At 45.6% G+C, this 12,965-nt stretch overlaps 1 protein-coding gene across 1 annotated transcript in view; it reads right to left on the bottom strand.

Annotated features, from left to right (window-relative positions):
• Positions 1–12,965, bottom strand: part of LOC146789728 (tetratricopeptide repeat protein 21B-like) — a 330,277-nt gene that overhangs the window by 162,361 nt on the left and 154,951 nt on the right. Inside the window, exons 16-17 of the mRNA XM_085631188.1 lie at positions 10,943–12,015; positions 2,573–2,723 (exon numbers count right to left, since the gene is read on the bottom strand). Coding sequence (XP_085487314.1) covers positions 2,573–2,723; positions 10,943–12,015 — 1,224 coding nt within the window. The remainder of the gene's footprint in view (positions 1–2,572; positions 2,724–10,942; positions 12,016–12,965) is intronic.

Raw genomic sequence — 12,965 nt, 5'->3', positions numbered from 1 at the left:
AGACTGATTTGCATATGGCTGGGTTCATTTTGGAATGGCATGGGAAGCCAAAAAACGATGGATTTAGGCCCAGATCTCTGCACTGGGTTGAATGTATGACCCTGTTCTGCATTCTATTCATCAAGTGTTCTTTCTGTATTTGTCACTCCGAGTGAGACAGGTATGCCCAGACGTGGATCCCATGATCTCCATGCCAATGGGGTCACGCTATCCTGGCTGATGAGGGGTGAAACCCTGAAACTGGTCCTAGGATGTTTGTTTCCAGTCCAGGCCTGGCAGTTCGGGCTGGACTGTCCCCATTAGGCGCAGAGTCAAGACTGATTTGCATATGGCTGAGTACAAACTGGAATGGCCTGGGGAGCAATAAAACAATGGATTTAGGCCCATATCTCTGTACTGGGGTGAATGGATGACATTGTTTTGCATTCTGTCCATCAATTGTTCTTTTTACTGTTGAAGGACTGCTTAATCTCTGGGAATGTAACTGCTCTTGAGGATCCTTGACGGGACCCCTGACTAGCGCCCTGCCGGAGTTGGTCACCCTAAGTACTTCTAACTGACCTCAATGGCACTTAAATGCTTAACACGTATTCCTCTGTGTAAGCCTTGCTGCTCAGTGCCAAAACTACCCAGGATTGAGTTGAGGGTTTGACAGATGAAAACCAAGGGTCCTAAAAGGTTTGGTAAGTATTACACGGTGAGGATTCACTACCACATCATGTAATACACCCAATTTCCTTAAAGCACTTAATAAATGTAATAGTGTAGACCAGGGTTAACCTATGGGAGAGACAGCCTTGCCACCGTGAAAAAACACTGTATGCTTTTCATTGCCAAGACATGTAAAAATAAAATCAATAAATGTCCTGCTTTTTGAAATACTATGCACCCTGCACTATGGTCATTAAGGACATACCTTAGGGGTAACTTACAAATCTTAAAAATAAAGGTTTAGGCCTGGCAAAGGGTTTTGTTTGCTAGATCGAAATGGCAGTTTAAACCTGCCAAACCAGGCTGCAGGGACAGGCCTGGAGACATGTTCTATAGTGCCACTTTAATTGGTGGCACAATGAGTTATGTAGCCTTCTAGAAGGATTTCATTATAGGCCCTAGTTACCTGTAGTATCATACACTATGGACATATAGGTGAATTAAGTGTGCTGATTAGGTTTATGCCAATTTTAATATGTTTGGAAGGGAGAGCACAAGCACTTTACCACTGGTTGGCAGAGGTAAAGTGCACACAGTTCCATGATCAACAAACCAACAGAAAGCAAAAATCTGGGGCGCCCATGCTGGAAGGGAACATTTCCAATAAAGAAACTTGCTTCTTTATACGGTGCTTTCTGAGGTCTTTTGCGGGATCTTTTAGGAAATCCTTCCCCGACAGGGTACTTATGGGAAGGAGAACCTGAGTCCATCAGCATATTCCTTGAAGACCGACCTTAGTCACAACAGTTTGTCCTCTTATTCTTTGATGGCCATCAGGTGCATAAATAATCAGAACAGAGAGCCTGATTTAGATATCGGCAGACGGGTTACTCCATCACAACAGGGATGATACCCAGTTCATCGGTACCTAAATCCCATATCATCAGATTTTGATTTTGGCCGACGAGATATCTGTCCTTTGTTGTGACGGATTGACCCATCTGCAAATATCTAAATCAGGCCCAGAGTCTAGACACCATAAACACATGTCCATTAAGTATTTGTTTTTGTGGCACCTATGGCAGAGGGTGAATCACAAGATCTTAGGGTGAGGTAATAGAACTAAATGTGAAAAGCACTGGAATTTTGACTAGGAATCACTGAGAAGAGATAAGGACGCACATTGATGAGGCGTGGGAAAACAGGAGCTAGTGCCTTACATTTTCAGTTGTCATATCCTGGGTGGCAGAGCTGTAGTTGGAGTCCTTTGGTGCCACATGTCAGTGCTGGAGAATTATTGTACGGGAAAATGTTTATAAGGTGAGGATCCTGCGGGAAGAATTCTCCATCAGGAAAGACTATTATGACTGATTGACAATCCAGTAAAGTGAAGGGCATTTGGAAGATTCTTGCACATATTTTTGGCTGAGTATTTTGCAGCTCCATCATTACAACTACACAAGCCAGACAACTGATGGCCAAATGCAAAGGTTCTGTATTCGAATGATTCCCCATCCAAAGTAATGTTCTGCACTGCACAAATTTCAAATGCATTCAGCACAGTCACATAAAATGTGTCGCTACAGCATGAGTAAATGTAGAGTCTCAGCTCATGGTGCGAAGTATTTTGCTTTGCAGTTTTCACAAAATAAATCCTTCTAAAAGAGAATTTTAGTTTTAGACAATCTGTTTCTTACACTTTATACCCTGCCAAATTCAAATTCACAAATGAAATTTCAGACCGACACAGGAATTAGGGGACATCGATACTACATCATCTTGTTCATGATGTCACAAAACACATTACATTTTTCAGTTAACTTCTTAAAGGATTTTCAATTTAAACATATTTCATTATTACATTTCTCTCAACAATTGCAAATATAATTATGTTTCAAGGATATTATCTGAAGAAATTTACCAGCAGCAAAGGCCTTCGCAGTAGTTAAAACCTGGCTCCATCGGAATTCGGGACGATTTGGCTAATGCCAAGTCAAAAAAGGTTGGGGCTTCGTCAAGTTTTCCACTTCTTCTCAGCAGATCAATTAGCTTGCTCAGTACTATGAAGTTGTCTATAAAAACAATATATTCGATTACAGCACAGACGCTAAGGTCAGATAGCACACTACAAAAAACTTGACCATTCGGAAGTTACAGAAGACAGCATATGATCACTATGCACACTTGTAAATTAGAGTGTTATCCTCAAGAAAGGTAGTACACATTCTGGTTAAGAATCTGATAGGTTATCATAGCAATAGCAAAATTTATTAGGAAAGTTGATTCCATCAGCACCTATTTAAACGTCTTGCAATAACCACATAAAAGAGGAAAACATCTCATAAAAAATGCTCAATTCCTGGCAATCTCCCAGCCTCATTCTCTACAGCCAGCTGTTAACGGTCAGCTTTCTCCTTCATTTTCACAAAATTGTTTCTTCTGAATTACACAAGCTTTAGTTATCCCTCTCAGCATCATTCCTATCACATTCGTGGGGCCAGCGAGGATTATCAAGTTTTCCTTTACTTGCTTTAGTCACATCTCATTCGAGATTGTTTTAATGAAATTGTAACATTGTAGCTATGGGCAATTTGAGTGCTTGCTTATGTATAACTGTAGGAAGGTAGGATCTTTCTGCTCGGTTACCCCTACTTCTTGCATGGTGTTGCTATATTTTTCTGATTAGTCTGACTGGGATCCTGCTAATCAGGACCCCAGTCTCTGTGCTTCTTCCCTAGACATGGTGAGTACTTAGGTACACTCCAGATTGCCTGCTTATGTACCCTTGTAAGTCCCTAGCATATGGTACTAATGTACCCAGGTCATAACTACACCAGGAGTCCCCCATGGGCTGAAGCATGTATTATGCCAGCCATGGGAGACCACTCAAATTATGACTACAGACCTGCTATTGCAGCCAGTGTACGCTAGTGCTCGCACCACTTACGACAGATATAAGATTCCTTATATCTGAAGTCACTGCACTTAAAACCTATAAGTCAACCCTACGACAGGCCTTTCAATCCTGAAGGCAGAGTGCTCGGGTATAAGTGTGAGGGTGCCCCTGCATAAGCAGGACACCCCTACAATCCACAGAGTCCTTTCTCCCGGGTTGAAAGTGCATCAGCCATTACGATATAAAGAGCGGCCATGCGTCATTACGCGATTGCTAACTCTAAACTGGCTGTAACGAACCCCATCATGTTTGTTGTCAAAGATTTTAGAATCATACCCCAACACGATTTCATGCACTGTAAAGCTCCTCCAGGAGGCCCTCAGTGCTCCCGGTACCAGTTTTCTAGACATGGACAGCAAACTATGGCTGCTGCCGACCAGAGACACGATTCTGCCCTCTTGCTGCTCAGCCAAGCTCGACCAGGGGAACGCAGGACAATAGGTTTCCTGTCACGGAAAGGTGTGACCACCTCCCAGGTCGGACTTAGTATATTGGGACAGGGTGGGGGCGCTTGCCAACACCACTAGACTGCGTTGAAGGGCACATTTGGTGCCCTCCTTGCATACTCCTGTTGAAACCAGTTCAGGGGGCCGTTGGCTCCTGCTCTGGCACAAAACTGGAGAAAGGACATGGGAGTATCCGCCACACTGTCCAGCCCCTCATGTGGGAGGGTCCCCTGAATTGTCCCAACCCTTTCCTTAGGGTACTTAAGGGCTTACCTGTGGATAGTTCCTTAGATTTGTCATGGGACAAGATTCAGATCTGAAACCCCTTAATCTTCAACCGTCTGGGCACTTTGGACTTCGCTTTGGGAACAGAGACTGCTCCTGGGAAGATTCCTGCTGCCCCTAGTCTCGTCGTCCTGCCAGTCTTCTGCATCATCTGTGCCTGTGCTCCATAAAGGTTCTTCTACAGGCCTGTGAACATCCAAGAACCCTGAAGGAATCTCCCTTGAAGTGAAGGAGTCACTTCTCTACATCTGAAGACACTGCAACGAAGCTGACCGATCTGCTGTACCTCAGCTTATACAGACTTCCGAAATGTTCAGCAACACAAGTGGTGGTTCTGCAACTCCCTCAAGGCCTGCACTGTCTTCACAGCAAGTTTGAAGGAAGTATACCTCGTAGGAACAGCTGGAGCAGTACCCCTGTGCACAGCATCAACTTGCCGTTGCCAAGGCTTGTTGACTCTCCACCAGAGATCTTCGGGCTCCAAGAAGCTCCAGCCTCAAGCATCTCCTGCAACCAAGATCTTTGCCTGCACTGCATCCTCCGCACCGTGGGCCTTCATCCTTTGGTGAGCTGCTCAAGATCCTCGTGCGACTCCTGTGCCTTCGGTCTGCGGGTCCTCTTAAGGGTCTTCTTTGGCTCCAGTGGGTTCCCCTGCTTGCTAGGGCCTGCTCTGACTTACCTGCTTGTGGTGAGTCACTTGGACCTTGATGGTCCCAACACTGCACCTTCTTCGAATACTATGTTGGTTGTCGTTGACAAGGGTTGTTGGTGGCCCTGTCGAGCACTGACCCACTGGCTCTTGACATCAGACGTGGCACAGCTCGTGAATAGCTTCTGGTCTTCCACAGCGTCGCCTGGTCCGCACAGCTGCAACTTCAAGGGCACTGTCAACTCACCTGCAGCTCCGACATCGGTGGGCATTTGTCTTCCGTGCCTCTTGGTCACTCCTGAGTGGCAGAGTCTGTCCCCTCTGCTTGCAGGTACGCTCATTATGAATCCACCTTTGGGTTCCACCGGACTTTTTCACCTTCTTTGCCAGTGTCATCTTCACTGAAGTCCTCCATTCTGGTCTACAGCGGTTTCCGACGTCATTTCACACCTATGAGCCGATCTTCCCTGGTGTAGGTATCCTGGTTCCTTGGGTATCCACGGATGGGGTGACTCTCTAACCTTCCATCTTTCGCTGGGTTTCTTCGGGGTCTTCTGGGAAGGGTCCATCTTTAAAACTGCAACCGCGACTCACCCATTGTCTTGTATTGAGCATACAGTCGTGTTCCCATGCTGCACACAGCCATTGTGGGGTTCCTGGGTACTTATCTTGGGTGGTTCTTTGGGTCCCCAGCTCTTCAACATCTTCTGGGTCCAGTCTCGACTTAAGTCGTGGTTCACATTCCACTATTTTAGTATATGGTTTGGTCTCCCCCTGGAGACCACTGTGTATTTGTGCTACTTACATGTTCTATTATACAAGTATTGTGTGCATTGTGATTATAAATCCAGGTAGGAGTGTTAGTGAGTGTTTATAATAAATACATAGGTTTAAAACTACACTGTGTGGTTCTTTTTCACTTAACCTACACCATAAGATTAATTTCTGGTAAAACAAGCTGCTTTACACTCCTGCTGGGCTAAGCCTGAAGGCTGCTCTCCACAGCTACCACTTAGAGAGCTTTCTAAGTTTGTCTAAGAACATTAAAACCACCATAAGGGCGGTCTGTGTTGATTTGTGCATGGTGTTACACTTACATAAGTGAGCACCATATACTAAGCCAGCCTCCTACAATGGCTTATTGTTGTTTAGTTGACATATGATAATGACATTTAAGACGCAACTGAAATGGTTCTTTTTTTTTAAAGAAAACATCACTAGTAAGACAGCCACATTAGTGAAAAAAAATGTAAATAATTTTTTAATTTCAAGCATATGAAGGCCACATTTAGGTGACTGCAGGTTTCCTTTTTTTCTATTTATATTTATGACACAAGATTGCAATAAAATATAATAACAAAAATAACCATTGTAGCAGTTTGCCAAGGCCAGACGTATTCTCTTTGGCAACACGATTTAGAATTTAAGCAACTCAAAGTTATCCCCATCCACAGGATTGCTTTTTTTCACTGCACTCAGATTTTTCTGGTTAGGTTCTTTTTGACTTATGGTAGGTTAAAATTATAAACTGCCACATAAAAGGCCTAAAGTGGTATGGGGAAAAAAACAACACTGAGTCTTTCGGACTTTAAGGAATTTAAAGACTAATATGATATTGCAAGAGACGCAAGTCGCCAACGGAGATCGAACATGGCTATTGGCAGGATGGAACAATTTATTATTACGATTAAAAAAAGTGAAGCCAGAGTACTCTCAAACTGCAATCACTGGAACCGGTGGCTCCTGATCACCAAAGTTCGTGAAAGGTGTAGAGAGTGGCCCAAATCAGCAATCAAATAAAAGACAGCTTACAGTTGTCAGGGTCAAAGCTGCTAGCCTAGATAATTATTGTCCTACGATTACTTTAGCGACAAGCTTATAAAACCATAATAGAGGGAGGGGATTTGTATATCATGCTTGAGCATCAGGTGGACAAACAAATAGGAAGAGAATCCGCATTATGTGCTAAATGGGAAATATGCATGAAGAAAATGTGTCGAGAGAGTCTGCTGTATTGGATATTTAGCAATTGCAACATCAGGTCTTCGGTAATATACTTACCATGGCCATTTTTCTGAAACAGACCCTTTTTTAGTTAGTATAGCATAGATGTGAGTAATCAGGAATAAAGACAATGGGTTGTTGTCTGACTGTGCTAAGGTGTAACAAACAGTAAGTAAAGTAAGTAAAACATTTATAGAGCGGACGAATGCCGAGGTGTATTGGCGCTGAATGTAACAAGTAACATGTACGGTGTTGGGTAGGACAATGCTTCATTGCCCTATGAGGGGAATAGCCATGGCTCAAGCATTTTCCTAAACAGGGGTCTAATAGGTTGTAACCTAGTGGTGACCGGAAGTTCATTCCAGAGCTTAGCAGCCCGATAGGAAAGACTTCAACCCCCCACCCCCCAACCACACAATGCTTTATGCACAAAGCATAGAACCTTGAATTTGATGCGCTTCTTAACAGGAAGCCAATGAAGCTCCCTAATGCTGTTGGAAATAGGATGATATTTGGGAATGTTGAGCAGCACTCACGCTGCGGCATTCTGTAAAGATTGAAGTTTTACTAATTGGCATTTGTCAATGCCCAAGAAAAGCGCATTGCAGTAGTCAATTCTTGAAAGAATTAATATAACTACTACTGTTTTCCTGAGATCCAGGGTAATAATAGAAAGTTTTGCACAGGGTCTTTAGTAAAAAAGAAGCAGGAGGATGTCAAAAGATTGATCTGACCTGCACAGTTTAGTTGGTCATCGAACATGAAATCTACGTTCCTAGCTTTTACCGACTGGTCAGGACAGTGACCTGCTTCTACTGGCCACCATAATTGGTTCCAGATGGGTGGCCCTTTTCCAAACTCCATGACCTCAGCTTTATCTGCATTCGATTTGGCATTTAGCGAGTTCCCAACAGGCTTGTGGGGGTTATTTTCCCCTTTTGAGGGATTAAACGAGGGGGCCGATGAAAAAGTCTCTCTAGTGACTGCGTCTAATAAATGATTGTCCCTCTTGGGAGGACTGAGAGCGGGTGTGATAGTGAGAGTGCTTGTAGTCTCCCTGACCGTTAATGAAAAGTTGCAGGAATTGCACTGAAATGGGAGGTAGTCCCTTTTCCCAACCCAAGTAGGGGAGTTACAGCACTTACCATTATTGTAGGCCAGCAGCTGTTCCCTAGTGTAATCTGGCAGGGAAAACTGGCAGGCGTCCTGGCGGATGGCCCATTCCGGCAATGACCGGCACAGACTGCCTTGCCTTTAGCGTGCCGGGGGCGCGCCAGCTGCGCCGTCGCACCTTCATGCTTTTTATTCCCTGCGTGCTGAAACAACTACCACGCCGACCTTGTAAAGGGCGGCCCGCTCTTACATATAGGCACAACTCACAGATTTATCACTAAAAAGCAGCACCCCCATGAGGTGGTCGTTCAAAAGAAAGTTTTCAACAAAAACGGATGCTTATAATTTCTCAAAACTGAAGAAAGTATAATGAGAGATCTGCAAACATTTTGGCGGTATAAGATGTGTTAAAGCCATAATGAGAGGACATTTTGCAAGGTACATCATAGTGGACGTGAAGGACAGGTGAACCATGAAAGAAGATCAGATCTCAGAAATTAAGAGCCTCGAAAAAGAGCTGCTAGATGATGTACACTGTAGTCGAGGGGCGGAGTGCAAGCAAAGTCTTCCCATGACAAGAGAATTAAAGCTCGAATAGATTTATTGGGCTGGGCAAGAGTCCCAAGTACACCACACAGAATGATAGGAGAGAACCACAATAACAAAACTGGTAAATCTGTAGCACTACTAAACTGCACAGTTAACACAAGTAATCAAATCGGGCGAGTAAAAGATTCAAAAGGAAATTTTGCGTTTAAAACAACAAACTTAAAAATGAAAGGCTTTTAGAGATTGTCACAGAGCTCACGTTGAGATCAAGAAAAGAGGGGTGTGGATCACTGAGGAGCCTGCCTAGAGAAGATTGAATTTAAAACCCTTAAGGGCTGCATCAGTTAATGTCTGGCCATGAAGACAACTAGTTCGAAGGAGATTAAGGGAGCTATAGCATCTCGAAAGGATGGAAGAGTGAGTGAATGAGATGGTCAGGAAATGATACTTTAAAAAAGCACCTAAATTGTATACGCTGTTTAAAGACAGTGAGGGTGGTACAGGCCAATCCACAGGACTATAAAATATATGCTGTAAAAGACTAACGAAACTAGTCCCCCAGGTTTATTATGAGGAGCAGCATGGGTTTATTCAGTCCCGGAAGTACATGATCATGTGACTGACCTTCCAATAGAACTTTGCATAGTTCTTAGAGAGGGTGAGCCACAATCTTTAACAATCGTTGATGCCTAAAAGTTCTGTTCTTTGGGAATTGTATTTTGGAGAAAATTACTTTTTCGGATAAGCTGGATAGGAATATCAAAACTCTATTTAAGAGTCAACAAATTTATTTATTTATTTATTTATTTATTTATTTATTTCTTGTGACTTGTATAGCGCACTATAACCCAGGGGTCTCTAAGCGCTTTGTTAGGATCAGCTACACAATAAAAAGATGCATCAAATTCAAAATTTAGCGGCCACCCCACGCTTGCTGGAAAAGCACAGTTTTTAATTGCTTGCGGAAGGGCATTAGTTTCTTTTCATTGCGGAGTTTCAGCGGTAGTTTATTCCACATAGCTGGCAAAGTATGTGAGAAAGCACGCCCACCCACAGTGGTCAGTCTACAGCGTGGCTGAACCAGATATATGGAATCAGCAGATCTAAGCACCCTCCCTGGTTTGTAAAGGGACAGGCGAGATTTCAGATAGGTGGGTGCTCTGCCATGAAGCGCTTTGTGTACAATGCAGAGCCCCTTGAACATTAGCCTCTGCCTGACTGGCAACCAATGGAGTTCCCGCAGGAGGGGGGATGCCTGGGTACTCCTCGGATTCTTAAAAATGAGCCTGGCAGCATCGTTCATGACCGTCTGCATTCTGTTTAAAAGGCCCTGTGGGAGGCCTATATACAATGAATTGCCATAGTCCAGCCTAGCCAAAATCATTGCAGAGACCGCGCTCCTTAGGGTGGAAAAAGAGAGCAGCGGGGAAACTTTCCTGAGTTGGCGAAGGAGGCCGACGCAACAGCCCACCACAGCTGTGACTTGCTTTTTCATGGACAGCTTGCTGTCCACCTGGATGCCCAGGCTCTTAACCACCTCAGCCGGTTCTGGAGGCGTGCCCAACTCCCCAGGCCAGAAACGGTCACACCAAGGGTTGCCAGCGATGGTAATCGGCAACACCTCGGTTTTGTCCGGATTGATTTTTAGGGAGTTGCCGGACATCCAGTTAGCTGTACTTCTCAGGATATTTTGCAATCTGGTAAAAGCATTCTGGCTATCCTCCAGCTGGATGATAATCTGGGTGTCGTCTGCGTAGTTATATACCTGACAGTCCATTTGATTAAGCATTCGAATCAAAGGCTGTAGGTATACGTTGAACAATAGGGGTGACAGAGCGGACCCTTGTGGGACTCCGCAAGTGATCGAGGTTGCGGTAGAGAGCATGTCACCTAATTGCACTTTCTGCACCCTCCCTTGAAGGAAGGATGTGAACCATGCCAGTGCTATGCCCTGAATGCCGAAGTCCCTCATCCGCGACAGTAGTTGTTCATGACACACGGTATCAAATGCCGCGGAGAGGTCCAACAGCACCAGGGCCCCCGGGATTTTCTTGTCCGCTCTGTTCCTAAGTTCGTCTACGATTGACAACATAACCAGCTCCGTGCTGTGATTCGCACGGAAGCCTGCTTGATTCGGCTCTAGCAGCGTGTTGCTTTCCAGATGTTCTGAAAGGGTGATAAGGACATGCTGCTCCAGGACCTTCGCCAGGAATGGTAACTGGGAAATTGGTCTGAAGTTCTTCAGGCATTTTGCGTCTGCCCCCGGTTTTTTTAGCAAGGGAATCAGACGGGCTTCCTTGAAGGCAGATGGCACTTGACCAGTTTGTAGAGAGAGGTTCAAGAGACTCAGCACGTCGTCCTCAATGCCCGGGAGTGCGAGTTTGAAGACTTCAGGTGGGCATGGATCCGCCCTAGAGCCGGACTTGACCCGTCCCGTGAGGGAAACTAAGCTCTCCTTTGTAATCAAGGGTAGATTAAAGAGCGGGATTGTAATTGGCGGTATGGCTGGGATATCCACCGGTGGACAGTCAATTTGCGGGGTTGCCGTAATTTCAGTGACCAAATCAATAACTTTGTTGGTGAAGAAATCCTGGAACTTCTGACAGTCCTCCTGACTAAAGTCCGGGGGCTGTTCCTTGTTCTTCCTGAGCTCCATGAGGACTCGGAAGACTTCTTTCTGAGGGTTCGTGGCCGTAGAAATCCTCTCCTCGTAGAACTCGGACTTCCTGGCTATAATCGCTTGCTTGTAATCAGCGAGAGCCCGTAGATAGTTACTACGAGAGTCCGGGCTGTAGTTTTTCCACCAGGTTCTTTCCAGTTTGCGTAGCCCACGTTTCTGAGCTCTGAGTAGGTCATTATACCACGGGGCCCCTCGTTTCCTATCCGTACGGTTCACCCTACAGATTGGTGCAACTTTGTCTATGACATTCTGAAGTTTGTCCAAGAGTGCCCCACAGAGGGCCTCTGGGTTGAGGGGGCAATTGTTGGCAGGGGGGTTGGTGCGAAGTAAAGTTATCATTTTATCCCCATCAAGCTTATTCCACTTCCTAACTGCCTTCCATCCTCCTTTGGTTGTTGTTTTCAGTCTGTCCGCCAAAACCTTGCCTCTCACCAAGTAATGGTCAGACCATGCGCATGGCAGAGCCGCAGCCATGTCCTGGACAGGAGCTGTCGTCCACACCAAGTCTAGGGTGTGTCCCTTAGCATGTGTTGGACCTCGTACTTGTTGAACCAGATCTAGTGAGGTTAGCGCCTCGTCGATCTGTAACGCCTGACCATCTTTTGGGACCTTCTCCCAATGGTAGTTAAAATCCCCCATTATCATTACCTTGTCATATCTTGAGCGAATATCCTGGGCCAGTCTTATGAACAAGTCAGGGAAATCAGTCGAGGTCCACGGAGGGCGATAGACTAACAGAATCAGCAGACAATCCGTCCCTGATTGCAACTTAACGCCCATCACTTCTGCGCCTGCCAAATTTTCCGTCAAGACCCTTTCAGCCAATAGGCGTGAGTTGTATAGGAGGGCAACACCTCCCCCCCTCTTGGCTCCAGATCTATTGTAGAAAAAAGCCGAAAAGTCGGATGGTAGGGAGGCGACGAGATCCGGCATAGAGGAATCCTCTAACCATGTCTCGGTGAGTCCCAGGAGATCTAGTTCTCCTTCCTCAAGAAGAGTAAACACCTCTAAATTATGTCGTTGCAGGGAGCGTGTGTTAAGGAGGCCAAAGCGTAGGCCGCGGGCCTGACTCATGACCTTACGACCCGGCTGGGGAGTGGGGGCGGACAAGATTCTCTCACGCACAAGAATATCAACACAATCTGGGCTAATAACAAAATTGCAGGTGTTCAGAGACTCCAACTCACCTCTGGTGTATACCAAGCGAGAACCAGGGGTCGTGGCCCCGGGTCCCGTCTGGTCCCTGATGGGCACAGATGGGCTTGCCTCTGGCGAGCCTCCGGCGCGCCCCCGCTGCGCGCATACGCTGCGCGCCTGCATGGTGGCAGGGTTAAGTAGCCTCGAGCGTGCAAGGTGGCCAGGCAGCAACTAGGCTGTCAACCACAATGGCGTCCCAAAGCGGCGCTTCCTCCCCCAAGATGGCTCCCGCCCCAAGAGCCCAAGAAAGCAGCTAAAGACCCGCTCAACAGCGGTGCAATCTCCAATTAGAGTGTGGGTGTATCCTAACTCAAACCCCACCAGAAAAACGGGACCCTTCGAAAAAAATTTTTAAAAGGTGCAAATTAATTAATTATTTTCGCATTTAAAAAAGCGCTATACTTGCGCTAGTAACAGCATATAAATTCTAACATG

The sequence above is a fragment of the Triturus cristatus genome, chromosome 10 (assembly GCF_964204655.1).
Source record: "Triturus cristatus chromosome 10, aTriCri1.1, whole genome shotgun sequence".
NCBI classification, from domain to species: Eukaryota; Metazoa; Chordata; class Amphibia; order Caudata; family Salamandridae; genus Triturus; species Triturus cristatus.
Note: the sequence above shows the minus strand (reverse complement) of the source record. Positions and strands in the feature narration are given on the sequence as shown.